This window comes from Parasteatoda tepidariorum, chromosome 9, assembly GCF_982258835.1.
Source record: "Parasteatoda tepidariorum strain Cologne lab strain chromosome 9, Ptep-v5.0, whole genome shotgun sequence".
Classification (NCBI taxonomy): domain Eukaryota; kingdom Metazoa; phylum Arthropoda; class Arachnida; order Araneae; family Theridiidae; genus Parasteatoda; species Parasteatoda tepidariorum.
Window position 1 is genome coordinate 19,391,385 of NC_141763.1, and position 27,060 is coordinate 19,418,444.

The 27,060-nt window shown below is 26.6% G+C and overlaps 3 protein-coding genes across 3 annotated transcripts in view; 2 read left to right on the forward strand and 1 right to left on the reverse strand.

The window, feature by feature from the left end:
* mTor (serine/threonine-protein kinase Tor) overlaps nt 1-13,072 on the forward strand; it is a 105,322-nt gene extending 92,250 nt beyond the window's left edge. Inside the window, exons 50-58 of the mRNA XM_016051467.2 lie at nt 148-270; nt 372-454; nt 2,407-2,554; nt 4,885-5,020; nt 5,563-5,628; nt 7,899-7,958; nt 10,909-10,986; nt 11,074-11,179; nt 12,914-13,072. Coding sequence (XP_015906953.1) covers nt 148-270; nt 372-454; nt 2,407-2,554; nt 4,885-5,020; nt 5,563-5,628; nt 7,899-7,958; nt 10,909-10,986; nt 11,074-11,179; nt 12,914-12,929 — 816 coding nt within the window. The 3' untranslated portion in view covers nt 12,930-13,072. The remainder of the gene's footprint in view (nt 1-147; nt 271-371; nt 455-2,406; nt 2,555-4,884; nt 5,021-5,562; nt 5,629-7,898; nt 7,959-10,908; nt 10,987-11,073; nt 11,180-12,913) is intronic.
* Nucleotides 13,055-17,812, reverse strand: LOC107439156 (cytidine deaminase). The gene is made up of 4 exons (XM_016051645.3): nt 17,521-17,812; nt 16,581-16,695; nt 14,317-14,374; nt 13,055-13,265 (listed from the first exon to the last, which is right to left on the reverse strand). The coding sequence occupies exons 1-4, from the start codon at nt 17,660-17,662 to the stop codon at nt 13,143-13,145; spliced, it is 438 nt and encodes a 145-aa protein (XP_015907131.1). The 5' UTR covers nt 17,663-17,812; the 3' UTR covers nt 13,055-13,142.
* An 86-nt stretch (nt 17,813-17,898) lies between these two features.
* tsu (40S ribosomal protein S12 homolog tsunagi) lies at nt 17,899-25,154 on the forward strand. The gene is made up of 6 exons (XM_016051639.3): nt 17,899-18,081; nt 20,235-20,294; nt 22,196-22,273; nt 23,269-23,405; nt 24,310-24,437; nt 24,953-25,154. The coding sequence occupies exons 1-6, from the start codon at nt 18,009-18,011 to the stop codon at nt 24,981-24,983; spliced, it is 507 nt and encodes a 168-aa protein (XP_015907125.1). The 5' UTR covers nt 17,899-18,008; the 3' UTR covers nt 24,984-25,154.
* The last annotated feature ends 1,906 nt before the right edge of the window (nt 25,155-27,060 follow it).

Below are 27,060 nucleotides of genomic sequence, written 5' to 3' on the forward strand. Positions count from 1 at the left end.
AATAAATAATCAACGATATAAAAATTATTGACTAATATTGCCAATGATTTAAATATCACAAATATATGGGATTTTAAAGTGTTCCAAAATGTATGGCTGTGCAATTATTAAATATTGTATGTAAATATCTAACCTATTGTATTCCAGATGGCTCCAGATTATGACCATCTCACTCTAATGCAGAAAGTAGAAGTATTTGAACATGCTTTGAAAAACACCCAAGGTGATGATTTAGCGAAACTCCTGTGGCTCAAAAGTCCAAGCTCAGAAGTATGTTGTTTAGAGTATACAATTAAGTTCTCATTCTGTTGTTTCTATTTAAAATGTAATAAGTTAATGATGTGCATTGATTTTCAAACTTATGTTTGTAGGTGTGGTTTGACAGGAGAACCAATTATACACGGTCTTTAGCAGTGATGTCTATGGTCGGTTATGTTCTAGGATTAGGAGATAGGTATATAGACTTTTGTGTTATGGATTTATTTGCTTTGTACTGTTTTTATTTTGATATCAAAATCATCAAATTTGTTGCTAATTTAAATGAATAAATAATCTACATTGCTGATTTAAATGATGAAATAAGCTACATTGCTAATTTAAATGAAGGAAAAATCTACATTGTTAAATTAAATGAAGAAATAATCTACATTGCTAATTTAAATGAAGGAAAAATCTGCATTGCTAATTTAAACGAAGGAATAATCTACATCGCTAATTTAAATAAAGGAATAATTTACATTGCTAATTTAAATGAAATAATCTACACATTGCTAATTTAAATGAAAAAATAATCTACACAATGCTAATTTAAAAGAAGAAAAAATCTACATTGCTAATTGAAATTAAACAAATTTACAGAATTTAGGTGTGCACACAGTGTGCAGAAAGTTTACATATTTTGCAGAAAATTTTGCTAAATTTAAAAAAAAATCAAACTCAAAATTATTTTTAAATATTTTTAAAGGGACTGACTCGTTTTGTGACAATTCTTTTTTTTTTTTTTTCAATTTCAAATTATTTTTTAATTAGTGTTAATTTAAGGAAAAATGTTTTTATTTTTTGCAAACACAAGTATGTTTTTTTATGAAATTTTTGAACTTTAACAACATTGATACAGATGAAGTCAGCAACCATATAAGATGCAATAATGTACTGTGCCTATGTATATATATAAACGTTTGCATGTTTTCCAAAATTTAAAATGTTTGTTAAATGTAAATTACAGCATCTTAGGAATATTGCTCCAAATTTTTCAGAATATTTTTCTAAATTTTTCGGTCAATCTGAGTAAAACTGCTTTTCTATATAACCTTTTAATTGACTCAATTGCACATTGATCAATGGGTTTTAGTAATGATAAAAATAAAGAAATGCGCGTTGAAAGGATAATCGAAGTGTTGTATTAGCGAGTATCAGATAATCGTTTTTTTTTATTGTAATGTGATTGTTGTGTTTCTCCACTTAAGCCGCACCAAAAAAAACAGGTTTTAATAAAAATGCTTTTAGTCTTGTTTGAATTTTCCTAAATTTCTTTCAAACATCATTTTATTTAACACATTTCAGAAAATCTTGCTAAATTCGCTTAAAAATTGAAGTTGCCATTTTCCGCCTTTCATTAAACTTGCTCCTATCAATTAATTTTTATTGCAAAATTAATTTAACATACATATTTTTCAGGCTTTCAGTTGTTGATATTTTTGACACGCTAAATTGTAAAAATTTTGATAAGATCAAGGCTAAGAGTTTTTTTTTTTTTTTACTCTTCATCCTAGTATGATTCATAGTTTGTAAAAATTTTAAGTTATGATGCATTAAAAAAAAATTTTATAATTGAAATTCTTATTAATTAAAGTATAAAATAACAGTATGAAACTGTTTTTTTTCAAATTGCTTTAGAAGGCAATTTTGAATGTCTTCAAAATTTTTATTTTGAAGACAGTCAAAATAATTATTCTTGATTGCTTTGTGGATATGGAACACCATATGAAGTTAATCATTGGTGGCATTAGTCATTGGAATTTGTAATAAGACTTTTAGGTCACTTTTTCTTATTTAGTTTTACTTCTAACCTTAAAAACATCTTCTGTTGTCGCATGGAGATGTCTTGATCGCCCAATTAATTGTTATTGTGCTTTTACTGTTTGCAGTAAAAATTGTGCTGTGATTTTATTACTACTGTAAATTTACACAACTGTAAATTTATTTAACTTTAGCTGAAGACATATAGAACAGAAAATAACATTCAAAAATTGTGACACTTAACCCTTATTTAAGACATATTAATTTCCTAAAAATTATTTGTAACATGTTTCTTGACAGCCAATAACATGTTTCGTATTGCAATTACATGTTTCTTATTCTTTACCATTAAAAAAATTTGACCGAATTCTTTTTTTCTTCTTCCAGACATCCATCCAATTTGATGTTGGATCGCTTGAGTGGAAAGATTCTTCATATAGATTTTGGGGATTGCTTTGAAGTTGCTATGACCAGGGATAAATTCCCTGAAAAAATTCCATTCCGTTTGACTAGAATGCTCATACATGCCATGGAGGTAAGAATTTCAAATCATCCGTTTAATTAAACTACTATTTGTTACTTCTTTTTCAAGAATGTATTTGTTATTTAATTTTTGTGTTCAATAGCTTTTTTTTTTGTTAATTTCAACATTTCTATATTATCTTGGCGAGTAGCAAAGTTATATAAGTTATTATAAGCGCAATTGAACATATTAGGGTGTTGAGTCAATATGTTGATAGTAACTGTAAAGTCATAGTAATAATTTCAAATGAAGGCTGATTGCTTTAAATGTATATTGCCCTTATTATTAATATTAGTTGCAATTTTTTATAATTATTTTTAAATAATAGGTGTTTTTTTGCACAAAAATTATTGTTGAAAAAATAATCTGTATTTACAACTTTCCTTCATTCCTAACTATCAATTTCTTAAAAATAAAAACCATTTTTAAAACAAAATAAGTCTCTCAAACTGTTTTTATAATTAATTAAGAAAGTTTAACAAAAAATGAAAGATCGTTTTTGTTGCTTGTTTTTTTTTTTTTTTTCTGCTTTGTTGTTCAATTATAAAATGTTAACCTAATATGTTTTCTTTAATGTTAAAAGAAAGGCAAATGGTATCCTCATGTTTTGTACTTTCAAATCTCTTTATGTTCACTAAGTAAAAACTTACTTATGCCTCTCTCTTGTTAATTTTTTCACGTGTCTTATTTCATGATTAAATAATTTTTCAAAAATAAAAAAAAACAAATATTTGGATTAAGTTTCTGTAAATTAACTGTAGCATGCATATTTAGTACTACTATTTACTTTGGTAACAAATTATCTTTGTTTCATTCATTTTTAATATTGAAACATTATTTAGAATTTTTGTATCTGTTAATATATTTTGTTATAAAATTAATAAAAGTTATTTGACCAACTTTTACTTTCAATAAATTTTGCAGGAAATAAGATATCCAAGTTATGCTTGTATATGTTACAGCATCATTTGATTTAATTTTAGCGAAAAGAAACTAGCAAAAAATTAACTCGAAGCTAAACATGAGTTAAATATGCATCTGAACATTTATATGAAATAATACTTGAAGGAATGCATAAAATAAATAAATCAAAAACGTAAGAAATCTGTATTTTAATAGAATTTAATGTGTTGAAAGAGAACTTTTTAAGAAAGAGAGCTTTTTAAGTCATTATGTGTCAAATTTCACGAGATAATTTTCATTTATCAAGCATTTTTTAAATAAACTCAACTCTCTTATGACAGGGATGTGATTCTTCCGCGGATTCGCGGATTTCCGCTTTTTTACAGATTTTTCCATTTTTTCCGCTAATTTCTGCTGAAAATTTTTTTTGCACAAGTTTAAATATTTTATGAGGAATTAAATTTTCCGCGAAGTGAAAATATTGAAGTCCTCATTCCTCCCTCAAACGTTGATTTTCGTATTTGCCTAATTTAAAAGTTGAACGTTGCGATTCTTAATCAGGCGATTTAAATGCCGTACATTGTGATTCTTATTTACGAGATTTAAAAATCCAATATCGCGATTTGTAACTACGCACTTTTAAAACCCTATGTAGCGATTCGTATTCATGCGAGCTTAAAATCCAATGTCGTGTCTCGTCTTTGCGGTTGTAATATCAAACATCGATTTTCCTATTTATAAGTGCTTTGAAAATTAGACAGTGGGATTCGTATTCGCGCTATTTAAAAATTATACATCGTGATTCGTATTTATGTGATCTAAAAATTACGCATCATGATTTGTATTTTCGCATTTTTTAAATTCGATATAGAGTTTCATATTCACGTGATTTAAAAGCCTCATTTCGGGATTCATATTCTCTTAATTTAAAATCATGCATGTGATTCATATTCTTGTAATTTGAAATCATGCATGTGATTCATATTTATATATTCATGCAATTTTAAAATTAATCATCGGGATTTATAATCGCATGGTTTACAAGTTTAAAAATTGCACTTTTTTGTCAAATTTATATATATATTCATTCATGAATTTCCTCTCTTTTACTTTCCAACTACTCTCATCCCTGTTATGATTATAGTTTAAATTTATTCTTTATTTATAGACAAGTATATTTTTTCATTTTACATTTAATATTGTAGGTACTTTTTAAAAAACTGTTAGAAAATTTTTAAGGAAAAGCTGTTTGTTAAAGGTAATTAAAACAGTAATTGTTAGAAATTAAGATTTTTTTTAACACAATGTAGTGTCTCTTAGTCCCATCAAAGAATTAAACTATATGTAATATTTCACAAAATAATTTCTTTTTAATATTGTATTATTTTACTTTTTAATTGTAAAAGATAGCTTATTTTTATTTGTTATTCGTGAAATAGGTGACTGGTATTGAAGGAACATACCGAAAAACATGCCAAAAGGTTATGAAAGTATTGAGAGACAATAAGGACAGCCTTATGGCTGTTTTAGAAGCCTTTGTTTATGATCCTTTGCTGAATTGGAGACTCATTGATGGTATTTATCGTTTTTCTTTTAAAACCACCTATGAAACAATCTATTCAATTTATTTCTAATAATGAGTTATCAATCTTACAAGCAAACATTTTTTTTTCATTTACTGTAGTAATTAAAATAATCAACAGATCTCTGTTATTAATGATGATTGTTAAATGTTTACTTTCTTGTTTTCTTTTTTGTAGTGACATAATTTTGAAAATAATTAGTTATACATACATATATTTATGTATTAATAAATATATTTTTAAATATTGTTTGATATTGAATAAAGGAAAGGCCTGGGGTTTAATTTTAGTAGCCCTGGTTCAAATAAAATATATTAGGTTCCATTTATAAGTTTTTGTTACAAAACACATTTACGTTTTAAAGAAAAGATACAGATTATAAACTTATGTAATTAAATAAATAATACATTAAAAGTTGTTTCTATTTTGAAAATCTATCATCGTAACTTAGCATTCCTTGAATTTTTTACCTTCTCGCTACCAATTTTCCTCAAATGTATACATTTTGCACTAAAGTTTATTTATTATTTTTAGCTCAACCAAAAGGTAAACATTCAAAGAGCAGAAGTGAATCATCTTCTTCGATTCATGATCAAAATGGTAATAAAAACAGAATTCTTTACTATATTTTTCATTTTAGTATCTCTTATTTCGTTAGTCTGAGAGATTTAAAATTTACTTTTATTAATTATTGCACTAAATATGCTTTTATGTGAAGTTATACATAGTGGTAGCACAAAGTAACAATTAATTAGCAAAAAATATTGAACTTCAGAATAGTTTTTCTTTTCTCTAAGTTCTGATAATGTTTTTTTTTTTTTTTTAATTCAATTAATTTTCTTTTAATTCTTTTTTATTTAGCATTGTATAAACATTAAGTATGAGTATTGAAAAATCTTAACTAAATTAAATGTTTTGAAAATATATGAACTTAATGATTTGAATGCCTGATGACAAGAAAATAATTTAAAATGTTGTGTGTTGATATTAAGTTTATTATACTATGATAAAATACAAATTGTATACACTGAAATATTTATATTTCCATATCTTCTATATTCTGTACTTTAAAATTTTTTAATTAACCTTTTTAAAAATATATATTATTAGAAATTGCAAATTATGTACTAAGATATTCTCAAAAATTGAAATGTTAATTCAAATTACTATTTAAACTACTGTTATAACATGCTTCAATATATAATATTTTTAGAATCACAATTCGATGAAATGAGAAATAATTTATCTATAAAAGAGCATTTTAATTGCTATTTTCCCGACGTGTGAGTCTTATTACATACAGTTTTAAATTATACTTTTAAAATATCACACCTTTCAACTGGTTAAATACTTGTTCTAGAATTCTGGTTCTTGATCCCTGTTGATAAACTGATGCTTATTCTCAAAGCTATCTTTCACTGTTCATAACACGAGGCACAATAACACAGTTGGAAAAGTAATGCAATGCACCATTGCATAAATACATTTTTTTTGTTAAAAATTACTTTAAAATTGTTCTTTCATTTGAATTGAAATGAATAATTTATTCCTTCACTTAAACATTTAATAGTTTCCATAATTCTAAAATAGAATAAGTAAATTTTTTGAAATTAATTAGACAATTTTATTGCCATTCAAAATATTACTAACTTATGAAATAACATTGTTATAAAATGTGTTAATAGTTATGGTTATTAATAGCTTAATTAATTAAATTAAATGGTAATTATGATGCAACGAGGCTTAATCTACGACTCTAAAGAATAAGAAAATTATGAAAAACTTTATTTTGGTTTGAAAAAATCTCAGTTAAACCCTGAAAAAAACCTAGTGGGTTGAATTTTTCTGAAAAAAAAATGCTTTTTTTTTACAACATTGTTCCTACTAGAATTAGTTGGAATAAAAAACTTATAACATGACAAATTCAAGAAAAGAAATGGCCTGAAGTAGCTTTTGTCTGATACATAATTTGTTTTGCCTTTAACCTATATAAAATTTGCTGGTGCTTTTTTTTGTGGGTAGTTATTATCACATTTCTCAAAGAACAAAAGAATATATGCAATGCTTCTAACCTAGTCAAATGTTACATAGTGCATAGTGTTTTTAAAAGGGGGCTTTTTTCATTGGGTGTTTTTAAAGAGTGCTTAATTTTCCCTTTTCTAAAATGAGATTTTTTTGTCTTCTTTACCATGTCGATTTTCACCTCGTAATATGCAAAAGCGTGCTTTTTTCAAATTGTCTATTCAACGTTTTCACAATTCGCTCAACCACAATCAATTTCAGCGTACTGTTGGTCCATAGCGTATTAAAGCGCCTATCATTTTACTGGTTGAATGAAATACTTGCAAGTCCGCATGTGTGTATAGTGAGCTGAGTTTAGTGAGATTATTGCACTCTCCTGTGCAACTCTGCTGCATTTTGAAAGATATTCTCAATTTCAAGCTTCATTTTTCACCCTATAAAATTGAACCAAAAAATCCCTTGATCATTTTTTTAATGGCTAATATAATCAAGAAATGAGTTTTTTGTTGAAAACTAGTTATCTTATCATGATTGTGTAAAGTCTTTGAAAATTATTTTGCCTTTTTTTTAATGTATATAGTGCTTAAAAATGTTTTTTGAGTGCTTAAAAAGTACTTAATAGGTGCTTATTTTTTGTTGAAAGATTTGGCTATGCACTTGATTGGTTTTATGTATAAAATGTTTAGAAGTCGTTTTCTCATACTCTCCTTCCACTTTCAATTACTATAAGTAATTCTCTTGCATGTATATTTAATTTACTTATAATATATTTGATTTATTTATTTGCTATTTTATGTATATTTGATTTACTTATTAATTGCAAATCCTTATTCTTTCATTTTAAATAGATATATTGGAAGTAGAAGTGCAATCTCAGGCAGATTCAAAGAAAACAGACACTCCCATTGGTGAGTTACACATTGATGTTGAACTTGTTTGCAATATTTCTAATTTTCTTCAAAGCGTTTCTTTTGTAACATTTAGTTCTGCGGAACTTAAATGTATGGATTTGAAGGAGAACCTTTTTTTTCTATACAATTATCTTGTTGTGATTCTGCACCAAAAGAAACAAAATTTTTTAAGTCTATTTTGTCATATGAAGTCATATTCAATAACATGCTATTTTGATATGTTACGGGCAGGGCCGGATTAACCTATAGGCACACTAGGCACGTGCCTAGGGCCTACGAAATTCAGGGGCCTACGAAAAACTTGGGAGAAAAAAATTTGTTGACAAAAATAATTTAGCTTTAAAAACAACAAGTGTATTTTGCACAAAATTATGAAGATACAAATAAAAATATAATATTTTTCGGTAATAAATTATTTTGCATAATCTTATGATCTAATATAATACTTTTTTGCGATTTTTGGATTCAACGAAATCTTGTATTATGCTGTCGAATTCCAAACTACGCAAAATGTCGTATTCAATAGACATAAGTGCGAGCGATGCCAAACGATCTTGATTCATTGTTGAACGCAAATAATTTTTTATCAATTTTTATCTGGAGAAAGATCTTTCTCCTTCTGCATTTGATCCAAGAATCGACAAATATATTCTTTATGCAATGTGAACGTTAGGAAAAGTATTCACAAGTTTATCTTTAATTTGAGCCTTCAACATTTCTTGTGCAGATTTATGGTCATACAAATTTGAAAATAGTAAAAATTCATCTACAAAGTTTTCCTCTAAATCGGATGAGTAAATTTTCACCAAATTTTGCGCTTCTAGTTTAATCTCAGATTCTGACAAATTTTTGTGAACAAGAAAAGCGAAATTATCGTACAAATCACTGTAAGCTTTACGCCTTTTAGTCATTTCTGAAATTAATACATCTAAAATGGCGTAATACGTTCCTGACAAAACGTGACTAACATTTTATGAAAATAGTATTAAATCATTTTTTTTCTATTAGTAAACATTTAACCTACCTTGCAAATTTATTTATAAATAATGTCAAAAGATTTACTTTTGACAATGTTAATTTCCTTCACTGACTTATCATAGTAGTATCATGAAAACTATGAAGCTATTTGTAGTATAATTATTTCTTGTAATTAATCTCACTATCAATTTCACTGTTTTCTTTGCTGGTTTGTTGTTGTATTGTTGACGTGAAGTGTTTACCTTTACACAGTTATCGATCGAACTAATCATAATAGTACGTATTATCGATATCAACTGCAATATAGGCAGTATGTCGGTATTGCAGATAAAGTTTGATAAACAAATTTGCAAATTAAAATCCATATTAATAAAAATGCTAAAAAAAATATGCAAGAAAATTTTAGCATATATTTTGAAAAGAGGGGAGGAGTGGGGGAAGGGCCCCGAAAACGGCTGTGCCTAGGGCCTACGAAAGGTATAATCCGGCTCTGGTTACGGGGTAAAGCAACTGGGAAATCTGTGAAAAGTCAAAGAAGAATTATAAGTGCTCCTCTCCACCTGCCGTTTTTCTGCTCCACTGACCTTGGTAAGGGAAGCAGGGAACATGCTTTTGCTGATTATCTACTCACATAAGCAATACCGAAAATCAAATAATTTCTGCACTATTGAGTTTTTTCATTTTTATGAAAAATTAAAAATTCTGCACCTTTAAAGAAAGATTTTTAAAGAGAAACAAGGTTTTAAAAGGGGAGTAAAAACGAATTTCTCTCCTTTAGGTTGTGCAATACAGTCTCTGTGTAAAAGAATTTCTTTCATTGCACTAATGATATATTTTAATGCATTACCTATTTCCTAGCTTTTAAAATTTCTTTAATCTTATAAAATTCCATGTTTTTAATCATCCTTAATCAAACTTTAATTAAAATAAACCAATTGTTTATCTTTTATTACATTTTATAAAAAGCAATTATAAACTTTTTATTATCTTCTTAACAATCAACATAACAGCTAACTTTTTTAGTTCAATACAAACGTATAACTCCTTAATTCACTGTTGCGACTAAATTAAATATCAAAATCCATTTTTAACTCTTAATTTTATAAGCTACTTTATTTCTCCAACAACAAAAAAGTTTCTGTTACAGGGTTAAATTAATAACGTTGGGATTGGCTTTGTGTTTGGCTTTTTTTATCGTAGGATAAATCGCCAACTATGGATTTTTTCCCATGCTCATAGGTGTCTGTTAAGAACCATGCAGTCACTTTTAATTAGAAATTCTAGATGTTAGGTATGGGGGTTTTTGATTCCGAATAGCCCCCCAAGTGCTACTGTTATTAATTTACAAAAATTTCTCCGGCATCTTTGTTTGATACTTTTTTTTATTTATTTAATTTTATATGGCCATTATAAAATTATTCCTTAAATAAAAGTAACTATTGTTTTATATATCTGTGGACTCTCTCTTTTTCATAAAACCAATGTGATTAACAATGATGACCAATTAAAACTAGTATTAGTTATCCTAATATAGCTCACACATTTGCACAGTGATTTTATATTTCCTCCTAATATATTGTGTATAATATATACAGGGAACTTTTTTTTTTCAGATTTGAATGGCAACCCTGATTTAATTTTTATTTATAAATTGAGTTTTATTTTGCTATTTAATTATTTCACTTAAGTTTACAAAAAGGACAAAATGCTCTTCTTAATTTTTTTAAATGGTTCTCTTACTATTCTTCAAATATTGGCAACTTTGTTTTTAAGTCTAATCCATTCTTTCCAGCATGATGGTTTGCAAACTATAAAATTATAACCTTACTTCAAATTTAAGGCTTTAAAACTGTGAGCTTTTTTTTTTCACCTTTGCAAAAAAAGTGGAAAACATTTTATAAAAAAATATATGAAAAACAAATTGTGTTTTAAGTTTCCGATTCATTGCACATGCATTGCTTTGTTTTAGATTCTTGGTACAATAAGCCAGAAGCATTAAATGAAAAAGCAGTTCAGATTATTAATAGAGTACAGGACAAGTTAACAGGTAGATTATATGTATTCATTCTTTTATTAGTCTGGCATTTGCAGGAATATTTTGATTAAATATCTACTGTGCCATATCTATTTGCAGGTCGAGATTTTGATCCTGGCAGGATTTTAGAAATTGATGAACAAGTCGATTTACTCATTCGACAAGCTACCTCACATGAAAATTTGTGCCAAAGCTATATTGGATGGTAAGAAATTCAATTTCTTTTTAAATTAAAAAATTATTGTTATATTTGATTTTCTAAATTCATTTTAATTTTGAGAACATTTTTAGCTACTTGTTATAAGTGTAAAAAGTTGAAAATTTTAACTCAAAATTTTTTACAGTTTTTCAAGTAATCTAATAATCTTACTCTCATAATTGCTTTTAATTATCTTAAAGTTTTGGAAAACTTGTGCAACTTTAAAAGTAAAACTGTTTAATTAAATAAAAATATGCATTTCTATGCTAACATTATAACTTGATAGTTCATTTCAAATTCCTCCTTATGAAGAAGAAAAAAATGCTAAATGTAAATTTATATTATCAAATGGCGAAGCAGTACGCTGGAATTCTCAAAACTTTTTTCACTTGCACAAGTATCGGAAAGTCAGTTTTATTAGCAGTTAATTAAATAATGTTCAAAAGCATTATTTAATTATTGTACCAAAATTGATTGATGAAATTCGATTTTTGTTTAACATAATTAATAATTGATTTTAAATTATAAAATTATGTGTGACAATAATAGAGAAAAAAATTCCCAAAACTACTAAATAGAAATCATAATTGGAATTTAGGATTTAAAACTGTCTCTTTGGTTTTATGTTTTAGCTCTGACTTTTTGATCTTTTCAAAGTTTTTGATCTTCTCAAAGAATCATTTAATTAAATAGATTTTTTTGTTCAGTGTTTGTTTATGAAAAAAAAAAATGTTTACAAAATAATGAATTTCAACAAAAATTTGAAGGATTAAGTAAAATATATTCTTGTTCAGAATAGGAAAAAAACTGGTGCAGCACAAAGATATAAATATTTATTATTGCATAAATATTTATGCAATAACCAAAAGATGATTATGGTGTTTCTTACAAACACCATAATCATCTTTTTCAAAACTGCTGTAAAGGCTGTTGCTTTTAAAATTTGTATCTTAGTACAATTTGATTAAGATTCATTTAAAAAGTTGATAACAAATATTTATACACTATTTTCTATTCTTTTGTTCAATTCATCACACTGTAGCAGTAATTTTAATTATATTCTTTTAATTACTGCAGCAAGTAATTTATATATATTCTTTTTGTATAATTCATCATTCTGTAGCAGTTTTTTTTTTCTTTTTTCAAATTATTTTGAAATACATAACTTATAAAAAAAATCGTTTTTAACCATAAAACCAATTGATTGCATACAGTTTTTGGAAAATATTACATTTTACTTCTTTTTTGCATGTTGTTACAAAAAAATAAAATTAGTCAAACTATTAAAAGTTACTTAGTAATTATAATTGAATTTTTATTTTTTACTCTGTTCTATTGTATCATATAGTTGCTGATCCAATAATGTATTGTAAAATTTTTATCTAGATCTTCAAAGCTTTTATCCTAATATTTCTGAAGTGTTCTGTGTCATGTGATTTTATTATTAATTACTTATATTAACTTGCTTAGAAATTTTCAAATTCTCTTATAAAATTCCTTTTTTTTATACAAATTAAGAGATTAGAAATAAGCTATTATTTATAACATAATGTGTATTTACTAGAACATTTAGATTACTGTGCTTCAATTAATTAAAAATGCTCTAGTAGTAAATAATATGCTTCTTCAATGTAGTTCAGAAAATATAAATTAATTTATTTTAGATGCTTATTACAACATATTTTTATGTTATGTTACAAATTTGTCTTAAAATAAACTTTGCTATACTTGTATCTTTAGGTGCCCATTTTGGTGAAATCTCAAAAGTCAATCCTAGCCATGAAAATTGTACATAGTACTTCTAATTTGCATCCTCTACTGTGATAATACTATTAGAGTGGTGACTTATATGTAAATAATGCTATAAAAAATAAATAATACTTTGTTACTTTATAAAAATATTTGTTTTTATTCAAGTCTGTATATAAAATATACTTCAAATGGCAGAAATCATTAATAAATAAACTTGCTAATGGTTATAACTTTTTCTTAAAGATTCTGGTACAAATGCAAATGGCAGAAGATCCCCAACAGTACATTTAGTGTATGTACCATCTGATTTGGTCAAATAAACATCCCAATCTGTGCCAAACTGAAACAAAATTAAACAAACTTAATATATTTTAACCAGAAAACAATAAAAAGATAGGTATATTTTAAGCAGAAAATTTTAGAGTTTAGTTTAACATTTACAGCTTTAATAATTAATGAATATTCATAAAATTAAAAAATTTTCTAAACATGGAAACATACTTAAGGTAATCTCCTTAAATTTAACAAAAATCATATATGTTGCAGAAATAAAAATAAAAAAAATCTAAACTTGAAAACTGAAACCTTATAAAAATTATGTATGCAGAATTCTTTCCTTAAAATAGTGTTTAATAAGAACTAAAATAGCTTTGTTTAATAAGAGTTCATAGCATTCATAAAATACATGATTTTAGGAAAAAATGAATATTTTAATGGGGAAAAAATTAGCTAATTTACAATCAATTAAGTAAAAGAAAATATTTCTGGATCACTAATAAACTGCTGGGTTAATTTAATATTTGAGTTTATTCTTTCACAGTACTGTTATAATTGAAATTATTTTTTTCTGAAAATTATAAGTCTTAGTTTTATGTTACCTTTTATAGAAAAATAAATAAATAAAGCATTAGGCAATGGTATCAGATTCTTTTTATCATTCTAATTGTATTATGATAAAAAGAAATCAAATAACATGTATTTATTTTGATTAAAGAAATAGTAAATATGAAATAAATGGAGAAAAAAAAACTAAAATTTACACTTAATGCTTTACATGAAAAAGAAAAAAAATTGTACTAGTCAATTAATGATAATGCATAAACTATGCATTAATTACAACAATGCAGAGCATTTTTTGTAATAACAATCCAGTATTTCAGATAAAGGTAGTAGCAAGGGAAAATTACTTTGGTTTATTACATAGTGGTATATTATTAAAATTTAAAAATGAAATTATTTTATATTTTAATAACACACTGCTGTGTGAGAAACAAATTAATTGTTTTAACACTATAAAGATCCCAATTATTGCTTGGTTTATTTAAGAAAATATTATAGAGATTTAGAAGATAGTTAATTATGCAGTGGAATTAATTCCTTCTATGATTTACCTCCACCAGAACTTGCCTGCATGCTCCACAAGGTCCAATGTATTCATCACTCTTAGAGCTGAAAAAACAGTAAATTATGTCAAAAAGATAACATTCGAAAATTTATTGCTGTATAAATTATGTCACAATGGAGATATAAAAATATTGCATAATCAAAAGCTTTTTTTATTGTTCTGGTGATGTTCCTCGACATCAATAAATAACTAGTCTCAAGTGCTTTTGCATCATCTAGACATTTTTAATTGTAGCTTACAACCTTTAAATCAACATTAAAATTCAAGACTCAAAGAAATTTTATGTTTAAAGCCTTGTGAGAAAGTATATTAAATAGTATCTGTATATTAAAATCTGTCTAACTATGTTAAGAAAAAAATATATATAATGTAAATCCATTCAATTAGAAAAATAACAATTCATTTGCTGAAAGAAGTACACAATTTTTTTTACTATTAAGTTAGTAATCCTTGAAGTAGATTAATTTATACATATTTCAGTGAAAATATAATTATTAGAAAATAATCAACTCATTCAATGCAAAAAGGAAAGAACTTATTCACTGTTTTCACACATCAAGTATTTCATTTGAAAATTATATAAATTACGTATGGAAAAATTATCTTCATAACTAATATGATATCTTAGTAATACAGCAAAAAAGATTTTACTAAATATGTTGGCTTAAAAATAGTAATTTTACAGTATTCCGACAAAATGGGGAAAAAATAATTACACAAACGGTTCTGACAGTTCACGTCATATATCTTTACTTTTAAAACGACTAACTGTTCAGCAATAATAGTTGAATAATGCATTTATCAAAAATTATTTACTATGCATTTTCTAAGTTTTTGATAAATCGGAAAAATGCTTTTGTACAAATCAATGTTAACTATTTCTGTACCAACATAACAATTCTCATTTTTAGTAGTAAATAAAATGTTTTATATTAGTTGAATATGAATAAAAAAAATAGCACCAATTGTAATTAGAAATATGCTTATAGCATAGCTAAAAAAAACTCTGTAACTAAAAAATTTTATTATCAATGAAGGGAAATAGAATTCAAAAACTATATTGCACTAACAATTGCAAATGGACTTAAATATAAGTTAATTCTATTATGTACATTATATTTTCAAATAGTAAAGATCTTAAATCTATTTTATACAGTTGTTCTTGGGTAGTAAAAAAATAAATATTTTTAAAATTGTAATTTAAAATAAAAGGCTTTGGTATTCTGTGCAATTCTGTTGTCCTTCTATTTTTTTCCCTGACTATGTAAAGTGTACTTTTCTGCTGAAAATGACACACCCTATGAGAAGAGTCACAACTTCATTTTTGTGTCCAATCTACGGTTTTTGACAATGTTGATGCACTATAGCAGGTAAGCATAGTATAGTGGTTAATTTTTACCAGATCAAAGCAATTCTGTGGTGCTTTTTCTTTTTACGACCATGTAAATTGTACTTTTTTTGCACCCCATGAGCCGTGACTTTATTTTTGCATCGAGTCTATGGTTTTTGACGTATTTGATGCACTATAGCGGGTAAGCGGAGTCACTGATATATATTTGTCTCATCTTCACCTATTATTTAAGCGCATTATTCATGCAATTTTTTAAAAGCGGAGTGAAAAGTTTACTTCATGGAGATCTTTTTGGAGCTTACAAGTTTAATTGTGAGTAGTGACTAAGCCTTAAATATTGCATAAATAAGTTTTAGCAATAAACAATTTTATGCTATATTTAAATTAATACTGTAACTTACAAAGTCAATTGAACTAAACTAACCTTCCAAACATAAGGTTCTAGGCAAAACAGATAGGAACTTTGTTTGTCACACACTAGTTTCTCATTGAATAATACGAGTAGTTTTCATTATTGCATTTAGAAAGTTAGATTTTTACTACAACATATTATTCACATTCGAAGAACCAATTATATAAAAATATGTGGAAAATGTAACTTGAACGAAAAATAAATTGGAAACTAAATATATAAATGGCAAATATATATGTGTATGTGAGTGATAATTAATTAATTTGGTAGGTTTAAAACAAAATGCTCAATTTTAAAATGATGGGTGTTTTTTTTAATTTGTGAACATCTCCGCATACTTATACATAAAACCTTCACCTAAAAATTCAATACGATGTGCGAAGAAAAATTACCCACTACTATTATCTTTGCATTCATTATTACATTAATCTCTGTATACATTAAAACTTCACCTTAAAATTCGATACTATGTGCAAAGAAAAGTTACCCGCATACTATTACTATTGCTTTAAACTTTTGGCAACCATCAGTGACAGCTTTGGCTATAGCAGATCTTTCAGCACATATTGTCAAACCATAAGATGCATTTTCAATGTTAACACCTAGAAGAATTCATTTTATTAGCTGCAAAATTATATTTATCAATAAAAAAAACAGTAAAGAAAAAGGATTTATAAATATTACTTGTAATTACTTAATAAAATTTATATCAAGAGTTTTTTATGGAATGTTTTAAAAAATTGAAAAACCTAATGCTTATCCATAATAGTTTGAAGCTTATTTATCTCATTTTCTTTAAAATATTTATAAACCTCTGAAGCTAATGTTAGGTCTCAACTTAAACAAAATCCTGGCAATGCCACAGCACATAAAAAGATGCTAAATCTTCATATATATAGCTTCTTCATACAAAATTATCAGTAAATATTTTAAATCAGAAATAGATAATAGACTATAATATATTTGGATCTCATTAAAATCATTTTTTAAAAAGATAAAGTTATCTCCTTGTAATTCAAAGGATACAATTACTAAAATTAACAAACACAATTTCCTATCTTTGAAAACTACTCTATGATAAGGTTTTTTTTATTATTTCGAAGCCTTTGAATGATTTATAAATTTTTTCTAATACCTACTATACAAAATAATGGTGAAAATCTGATTCAACTGGAAAATATATATAATATATGAAATATTCGAGAACACTACCAAGAACACTCGTATAAATGTAAAAAGTAATTAATTTTTCAATGTAATTTAATTAATTTTAAGTTCAAATTAATTAATGGTTTAATTAAATTAATTACATTTATTTAATTATTTCGTTCATACGAGTTTTTAACTAACATGAAAAAAAATGAAATAGTACTGGTGAATAAATTTCCTACAAAAATTCAAATAAAAGTAATCGTACAGTAAGTTACCTGTAAATACTCGATCATCTTCACTTAAAATCGCAGCAGAAACAGAAAATTTGCTATAAGGACAATAGGAATTTGATAAATTTGATTGGCATATTTCAAAGAGATTTTTATATTCGTCTTCTGAAAGTGATTTTGAACTCATTTTGTTTCCTTTGAGAAAACTAGAGAAGAAAATTGTTAGAAATGATGGCGGAGAATATTACAGATGACGATTGTAAAACAAAAATCCTGTTTGAAATTCGAAACTTTTCTTTTTTTGCTTATGCAAGGACTTATCCGACGAGTTTTCTATGAAAACTACTTAGTTGCTTATAGCTTAGTACAAAAGTATAAAATAAAGGAAAGTTATTTTTAAAAAATGTTCACTGCAACTGTAACAAAGTGTATTCCTTAACTGTAACTTCAATTCCAATTCGCCGTATTTATGAAAACAAACGTTTTAAGTAGGTGAAGTTAATATAGTTTTTAAATTGTATCGATCTTTAAAAATGTCTATCTCATCGGATGTTATAGATATTGACGAAGGTGGTGAAGAGTTCCCAGTTGATGTTGAAGGAGATCGTAAGTAGTCCTTTTTTTCTTTCGTTTTAAAAATTACGACATATTCTTAAGCCAGTTATGGGGACATTTTCCTACTAGTATTGTTTTAATTTTTCAATAATATTAAATTCAGTTCAATCATTTAGTTGCAATGGATATCTGTAAGGTAAAACATAATTTTTCATGCAATAAAATAATATTTACATGTGATGTATAGGTTATGTTATTTTCTTCTTGTGCAACAAACATTGTCCTTTTAAAGAAACAGCTGAATAACTCTTTTTTTTCCTTTTTTTTTTCTGTGGCTTACGTTGTTTAATGAAAATATCAAAATAAGTACGTACGAGTACTGTGATTTGCTTACGGGTTTCCTCAAATTTATGAATTAGGTAAAGCGCACTTATTTCTTAAATTAATTAATTGTTAAAGTTAGGAATTATAATAACACTAATGTAAGTATCCTTAAGCATGAATGTTAAAGAAAGATAAGGGCAAGGTTACCTTTTAAGATGGAATACCTAAAGCCATCAATTTGAATTCATGTTAAAAATATAAGAATAAGTAAAGTGAGTCGTGGTTGTACGGAGTTATGACTTTTTCAAGCGTTTTGGATCATAGGTGACTGGTTTCAACATATGTGCTGGTTTAACTAAACGAAGCGAACTGAGTTTTGTTATTATTAACAAAATACAAATCTTAGGTTTTTGTTTTAGTTATTTACTGAATGCATGTAATTTATTTATACCAATTGAATAATGGCAAATTTTTCTTTAAAAATCTTTTTAAATTTGAGTTATTGCTACAGTGAGACTGTTTATGAATGCGATATGTCTCAAAAAATTCTATAAAAATGATACAGACCATGTTCTCACATAGTTTTTACTAAAAGTAGGTCCCTATTTAAAATATGAATTTTCATTCTCAATCAACCTCTTTACCCATTTATTAATATTCTCATTCATAATATTATTTATTTTATTGATCGATGAAACAGACAATTTAAAATCAAGATATTTTATTTGAACTATTGAAGCTTTTAATTAGGATTGATTAAACACATGCACCAAGGAAAAGACTCAGAATTATTCTTATTATCTCCTTCAATTATTAATTATGAAAGAAAAGAATTTTTTATGTGTATTTAGAGTGTTATAGTTTTGCTCACATAAATCGGCAGACACATTATTTTTTCCCTCGTTAAAGAATCATGCCTCAAATTATTTTTTGCATCTCAACATTTTTGCTATATTTGACCAAATAAGCAGAATCACTGATTTTTTATAATAAAACTGTAAAGCCCACAACATTAGGATTAATACAGCCACTGCTGCAGGTTAATTTTTGTTTTGTTACAAAAATAAAATAAACTTTTACAAAAGGAAATATTCTTCTTTATTGCAACATGGTCATATTATTTGTTACTAAAATTGCTGTTTAAACTTTGTTCCAATCCTGTCATCCATTGCCATTTTCTTTTTCAGCAATAAACGAATGTACAACTATCAGCCAAAGTGAAAGATGAATAACAAGAACTTTGCATCTGCAGTGTTCATTTTAGACCTTAAAAGGGCAGGGTGTTAGAAGCTAAAAAGGGCACTATTTCCCCCTAAGAAAGGGCATTGTTCGTAAATATTTGTATTATTTTTCAGACACCTAAAATATACAAAGTTTTTAATTTTATCATTAAAAAAAATCTTAGCTTTTTTTAAAGATAATTTTAACTAATTCCTCAGATTCAAATTTTGGAAATGTTGCTCGTCATAATATTAACTTTTAAACATATCTGAATTTTTAAAATTTATGTCAAAATTAATTGAAAAATGATAAATAATTGTAATAATTGCCTAAAAAGCAATTTAGAAAAATGATGTGGACTTATTAAAAATTATTGAAATTTATTGTTGCGAATCAAACATTTGAAAAAGTTAGTATTAAAATATGAAATTCCTTAGCTATGACGTCATATAAATTACATCAGAATTGAAAAAATTGTGAGGGAATAGTCAAGAAATGACAACAACTGCCGGGAAAAAAAATCTGTAGACGATGTGGATTTACAGTAGAATCAATCTAAATTGAGAATGTCAAAAATTGACTCCTTAAATATATGTTTTGAATAATGTTATATAGTTATATTTCTGTGTGTTAAATTTTGTAATTTTTATTCTTGGCAGAAAGTGTTCAAAAATTAAAAGAAAAAGTGAAGAAACGAAAAGGCAGAGGATTTGGTGGTGGTAAGTCATTTTGATTTTTGTTGAAAGAATTCAAAATAAATATCATAACTCTGTGGTTAAGAATGAATGTAGTTTTTTTTATGTATCTTATATAATTAGTTTTTATATATGATATGAGTTAGTTTTTTTCTTTCTTTTTATTTTCTCCATGGAAATCAAAAACTTTTTACATGTTTTTTTTTGGTTTAAACCAATGTGATTTATACCTATAAAAATAGAAAAAAATAATAAATTTTCCCATAAAAATCTTTTAAATATTAGTTTTTCATTGCTAAAAGTTAGACGGTAATTTTTGCAAGAACATAATTATAAAGTAATTAACATGAATAAATTTTATGTCAAGTTGCATTGCCCCTAATAATTCTTTTAAATAATATAGATCATCATCATTCCTATGTTCAGATAAATTTTTAAAATTATCAACAAAAAAAAAAAAAATGCAATTAAAAAAACAATTAAGTTCCAAAGTTTGTATGTTTTCTTATCTATTTTTTGGTGAAAGAGGCATCAAGACAACATTTCAGTAAATATTTTTTTATTAACACTGTTATTTCTCACTAATTTTATTTTTCTGCTATTGTTAAGGGTTTTGAAGACATCTATAAACGCTAGTATTTGAATTGGAATAAACACTTTCTGTTGAGAAATTTTTTTTAACTATTCTAGTTTCTCAACTTGAAATGGTTATTGGCAACTACAAATTTTTGAAACTGTTTAATTATTCAATTTCAGATTATTCATATGCTATGATGTATTAAAGTTGCAAGTTCTGTAAATAGAATGAAGTGAAATCAAATTTCTTAAATAACTAACATTCAACTAGATGGTTTGTCAATTGATTTGTCAAATGGTGCATGTACACATCATTTTGCTTCTTAAATAAAATATTTTTAATTCATTAAACTTTTTATGTTTAAATGAATGTAATTTAAACATATTTCAATTAAAAATACCATATATTATAAAATTTCTATCCATAGCTTGTGCTTTGTTAGTTGTGCTTTTTATATGTAGCAAGCATACATTCATTATGCTTGCTACAATCAAAAGCATAAATGGGAATGGAGTACTTTTCTGCATTTCATATTTTATTTTTAGAATGTTTTCTGTTATCAGCTTAAACTAACTATTGTTGCCTGTGTGCGCTATAATTTTATTGATTCTAATATTTTCAAAATACAATGCCTATATAAAAGTGCATAATTAAAATATATTGACAATATTTAAAATTCATGAAAAATTTTATCTTAGTATATTATTTAATGCTGCAATATTGATATGCTATAATGCAGCATTGTGTTAAGAAAATGACAAAAATCATAAGTAGTAAAATATACCTTTACTTTTATTCTAATATTTTCAAATTTGTTTGATTTGAAAATATATTACCTTAAATTTTCCATTCTCTCCTTAAAGTTTGTATTAATTGTAAAAACAGCATGATAATTTTAATAATTAAATATGATTGTAACTGTTTGTTGTAAACTGAATGCAGTTAATTAATGGTGTTAAATTCTAAAGTATGAGACTTTCATCTATACTGACAAACAAAGGGGTTACTCATTATTTACAAATGGAAGGAAATTAAGTTATGTTTAGGGTAAACTTCCATGTTTGTGGAAGGAAAGTGGTTATTTTTTAATTGTATATTATTGATAATATTAATATTATTATATTAATTATCATGATTATACCATACAATAGAATACTTTTAATTTAGAGCTCAAATTATTATTTTGCCTTTTCTTTTAAGTAAGCCAAAAAATCCTGGTTTAAACTCAAAAAGAGAACTTTTTTTCAAACTCTTTGTTTTTATGTACTTGTGTTAGGATTGTATTTTTATGATTTAAAACATGTTTTGTTATTTGCAAAGTTATTAAAATAGAAATGTTGTTTTATAGATGGCACTGCCAGAGAAGAATTGCAAGACTATGAGGCAATGGATCATGATGGAACAGATGAACCGGGACCTCAAAGATGTAATTTATTTTATTCATTTAACTATATTGAAGATTTCATTTTCATTACATATGATATGAATTTTAATTATTAATTCCTCATTTGCTATTGGACATATGCTATGGGACTTTACTTTCATTGTGGCTGTTAAGTTTTTTTATATATATCCACTGTTTAACTTGAATACCCATTTTTCAGCAATCAAAACTAGTTTAACTTCATATTAGACAAAACTATGGTACATAGCGTTTTTAAAAAGTGCTTATTTTCATTGAGTGCTTTTAAAAAGTGCTTAAATTTTCCCTTTTTGAAAATGAAATTTCTTTTTTTACCATGTCAATTTTTGCTGCGTATTATGCAATAGTGTGCTTTTTGCATTGTTCTATTCAACATTTTCACAACTCATTCAACCACAATCTATTTTGCCGTGCTGTCGGTCCATAGCGTATGAAACCGCCAATCACATTACATGTTTGTCGAAATATTTGCGAGTCCGCGTGTACGTCTGCTGAGCTAGGTTTGGTGAGATTATTGCACCCTCATGTGCAACTCTGCATTTTGCAAAGCATTCTCTATTTCATGCTTCATTTTCCACCCTCTGATATTGAACCGAAAAATCTCTTGATTATTTTATAACAGCTAATATAATCAAGAAGAGAGTTCTTTGTCGGAAACTAGTTATTTTATCATGTTCATGTATAGTCTTTGAATATTATTTTGTATTTTATTAATGTATATAGTGTTTAAAAATATTTTTTGAGCACTTATAAAGTACTCAAAGTTGCTTATTTTCTGTTGAAATATTTGGCTACGCATATATTTCATTATATTCATATATTTCTACGCATATATATCTGAATATATTTCAAACCATTAGTTAGTCTCCATCTTTAAAACCAATACAATCCTGAGTGTTCAACAATTTATTATTTGTAGTGAATGCCAGCCTTGTTTTCTCTACTTATATGTATGTAATCATGTCAAAATAAGTAGATTTTCTTTTCGTTTCCTTTAGCAATAGAAGGTTGGATTTTGTTTATTACTGGAGTCCATGAAGAGGCTCAAGAGGATGATGTTTACGACAAGTTCTCAGAACACGGTGAAATTAAGAATCTACACCTCAATCTTGATAGAAGAACTGGATTCCTAAAAGTATACATCTTTTAAATACAAGTCTTATTTTATTTAAAAATAATCTCTCTTTTTATTCTTATATTACACTAAATAGAAGATTTTAGCTCTGTTAAGTTTAACCTTTTAAGTATTGATACGTTTTATGTTATTAAATTGAAAACAAGCAAAAAGAGATTTTGAATTTCTCTTTTTGACTTACATGATTCTGCATGATGTATCAAAACTTTACTCATAACCTAAAAAATGTCGCTAGTAAAATCTCCACTATTTTATTTCTCCAATGTTAGCAGGTATGCTTTATATATTGTAAAGATGTGTTATGTTACCAAGAAATGTCCTACAATTTGGAAATTATCCTGAAAATCAGGGAACTTTACATCTTTGAGCTCAAACTCCTGAAAAGCCGGAAAGGTAGATTTTGTGGACCCTAAGCATGCAATATTAGCGTCAATATTTCCCGCTGAACGCATTCCTTGAGCAGAATTACTGTTATCCTCATTTGGCATGCAGAGTCAGTCAAACTGCTTTGTATTATGACTTAGAAAACTTTTAACCAAAAAAAGATTGTTGGTTGCTAGAATCCAGATCAGAATAATAGATGGACTTACAATCATCTATTCCTGTTATTGATTAAAAAATTTATTGAGTTCTTATTATTTTGCTATTTGCTCACAGATTGCGGAAATATAGCAACAATTATAGTTTCCTGTGTTGGCTTGCTGAAGAAAAAAAAAAAAATTCTTCTTCTCTCATTTATACATATTTATTGTTTTTAATGCCCTTTCTTCCTACCTTTATTCTTCTATTTGAGCGAGAAACCTGTTAGAAGTTTCTTAACAGTTTGCATTGAGTTGTTATGTTTGAAATTGTTTGTCAACTAATAAAGGGTTGCAACAATGTTATTTATTTTTTTTTATTTCAGGGTTATGCCCTTGTAGAATATGAAACATACAAGGAGGCTCAAGCAGCTTTAGATAATTTAAATGGCTCAGATTTGCTTGGTCAGCAGATACATGTGAATTGGGCATTCGTCAAGGGAGCTCTAAAAAAGTAATTTTATATTTGTACTATCAACAAATTATTTTTTTGTTTATTTTGTGTGTTTTGCAGAAAATAGTTGGTAATCTGAACTAAATCATCTCATTACAATTTATTGTTATTACAATTCAGATTTAAGTCTGTATATTGGGTTTCGGATAATCTGGCACTGTATTTTATAATTGCAAGAAAGTTAGAATGATTTTTCCCTAAAACCTGAAACCCATGTTAGATTTAGTCATAAAATAATTTTATGTGTCTTACTTGTAAAACCGTCTGAATTAATCAGGTGTTAAATAAAGAAAAAAAAGCCTGATCTAGTTATTTATTTTAATTTCTATTACCATGTTCTATTTGTCGTTGCATAATGATAATACTTCTAAATTGTATATAGTAAAGCAAAAACTTAATGTGAATAAAGCACAAATGAAAATATATAAATTGGCATAATATAGTTTTAGTTCTATAAGCAAGATTGATTGAATTGGTTTAAATACATCATTTAATTCTATTTTCTTATTTTTTAGAAAAAGAAGTAGTCGGAGGCATAGGTATTAATGCTGTGATGAGTCTAGATATGTTTATTTGTTAAGACGGAGAAAGTGTAAGACCTGTACTGTATACAATCATTGTCACATTAAACTGTTTGTGTAACGACAAATTTATTATTACAATATTTGTTTTGTCATTTTCATATCATTTGAATAAAAACTAAATTTTAAAGAGTGATTTTTTTAAGTAATTGGTAACACGTGTAGAATTTTTAAATGTTTGATGTGTGGGATTTTGTGTTGTTATGAAATATATTGTGTTTCTAGATTATTTCATTACAAATCATTCTCTTTGAATTTCGTATTTAAAGTGTTAGTTATGTTCATACATAAAAGTTTTTTAACATAAAAACATTATGCTAATAAAAGATAAATTGCTTATAAATAAAATAAGCTTCAATTTAAGAGAATTCTGTTTGTCAATTTTCTGTTTGTTTGTCTCTGTTGCTTCGCATTTGTTTCTCATCTCATGACTTTACACGATCAGTTTGAATCATTGCCGTGTAAAGAGGAGTATAACTTAAAATTTTACTCTAATTTGTTTAAATTTCAAGAAGATAAATGGAGAGCTTATTTCTTAGTGAGTCAAATAACAGTGAGCAAAAAAGCTTTTACGAAGCTCACTATAATTTTCCTAATAAATCATTTTAGTACTACTTTTATAACAATTCAATAGTTTTGTTACTTCCTGTTAAATATCTTTTCATATACATACGAATATCCTTCGCAAGTAGTCGAATAAGCGTCGCCCCATTACTGGTGACTCGGCCCGATCAGAAACTTTGCTCTCACCCGAATATGGGTACACAGCATGCAACACGCTAAAAGAAATTCGAACACTGGATGTATTTGAATAGTTAAATAGAAATCCTAGTTTTTATAAACATATTCAAAAAACCTGAAATATATTCAAGTTGCCATTTTAAATCTAAATGAAATACTCATTAAACAAATAAACTATAAAACAAATAAACTCGATAATTTGATTAAAACTGAATAATGTGTCTATTGATCACTGATCATGATATTTGAGGTGGGACTGAAAATGATTTCAAATAGTTACAAGGTTATTAACTTGGAGATAACATAGAGCAGAGCTTAAGGATTGAAAATTGCATAGCTAACCCTGGTTGGAATTTTCATTGTATGCTTCTAGGGGTCGATATGGTATTTTTGTTTGCCTAAACTATTGTAACTAAAAAAATTTTAGTAATTTTTTTTCAAAATCATCAAGTTTAAAAGCCACGCTGCTCGCCTCACAATTAGGTGATTGAATTCTGCTACTGGTTTGCCCCAAGAGTGGTATCATGGGTTAAAAGCCCTTGTGGTTGGGCTAACCTTGGAAGGTTTTCGTTTCGATCTACTATAAATGTGAAGCAATTTCATTAAAAGGTCATCCACAAAATCAAGTGTTCCAATGCTTAATCCTGGAGTTTTTTTTGTCTCCGGAGTTGGGTCCAAAGTTACAGTTACTGAGTTGAACATTGGATAGTCTTAAATCCAAAAATTCATCAACTATTCAACATGGGTTATTTAAAAATTTCAATAGGCTCAGAAATAGATATTTTTTCCTTATTAAATAATTTTGCGTTTAACTTGGTGTGCTTGGCAAGATGGTGGCTGACTCGATGTGCTTGTTTGAGAAGTTAACTAAAAAACCTATCTCCCCTTTAGCTCAGTAACTGCTGTTACCCAGTTTGTTTATACGAATTTTTTTTAACTAAGTTATTCAGAGCACTGAATTCACAGTCAAAGACATTAGCAATCGAGGTTGAAATTCAAATATATTTTATGTCAAAGAAATAAGTGATAGGAAAGTTCAATTTTTTCAAATTCATTTATTTTTAATATCACACAAAATTGCACTATGGCACTCATAAAACAATGTATTGTCTTGAACACTTACTGATTTTACAATAGACAAATTCAGTTGAAATCTGAATTTCACTTTTGCTCCCTACAAAGTTTCATTTGCTAGAAACTGTATACAAAACAGAAAAAGCTGTAGGGAGCATTTCGATTACCCAGATTTCAACTGATAATTACAGGTGACAAAGATCCAATAGGTGATGAAATTTATTTAC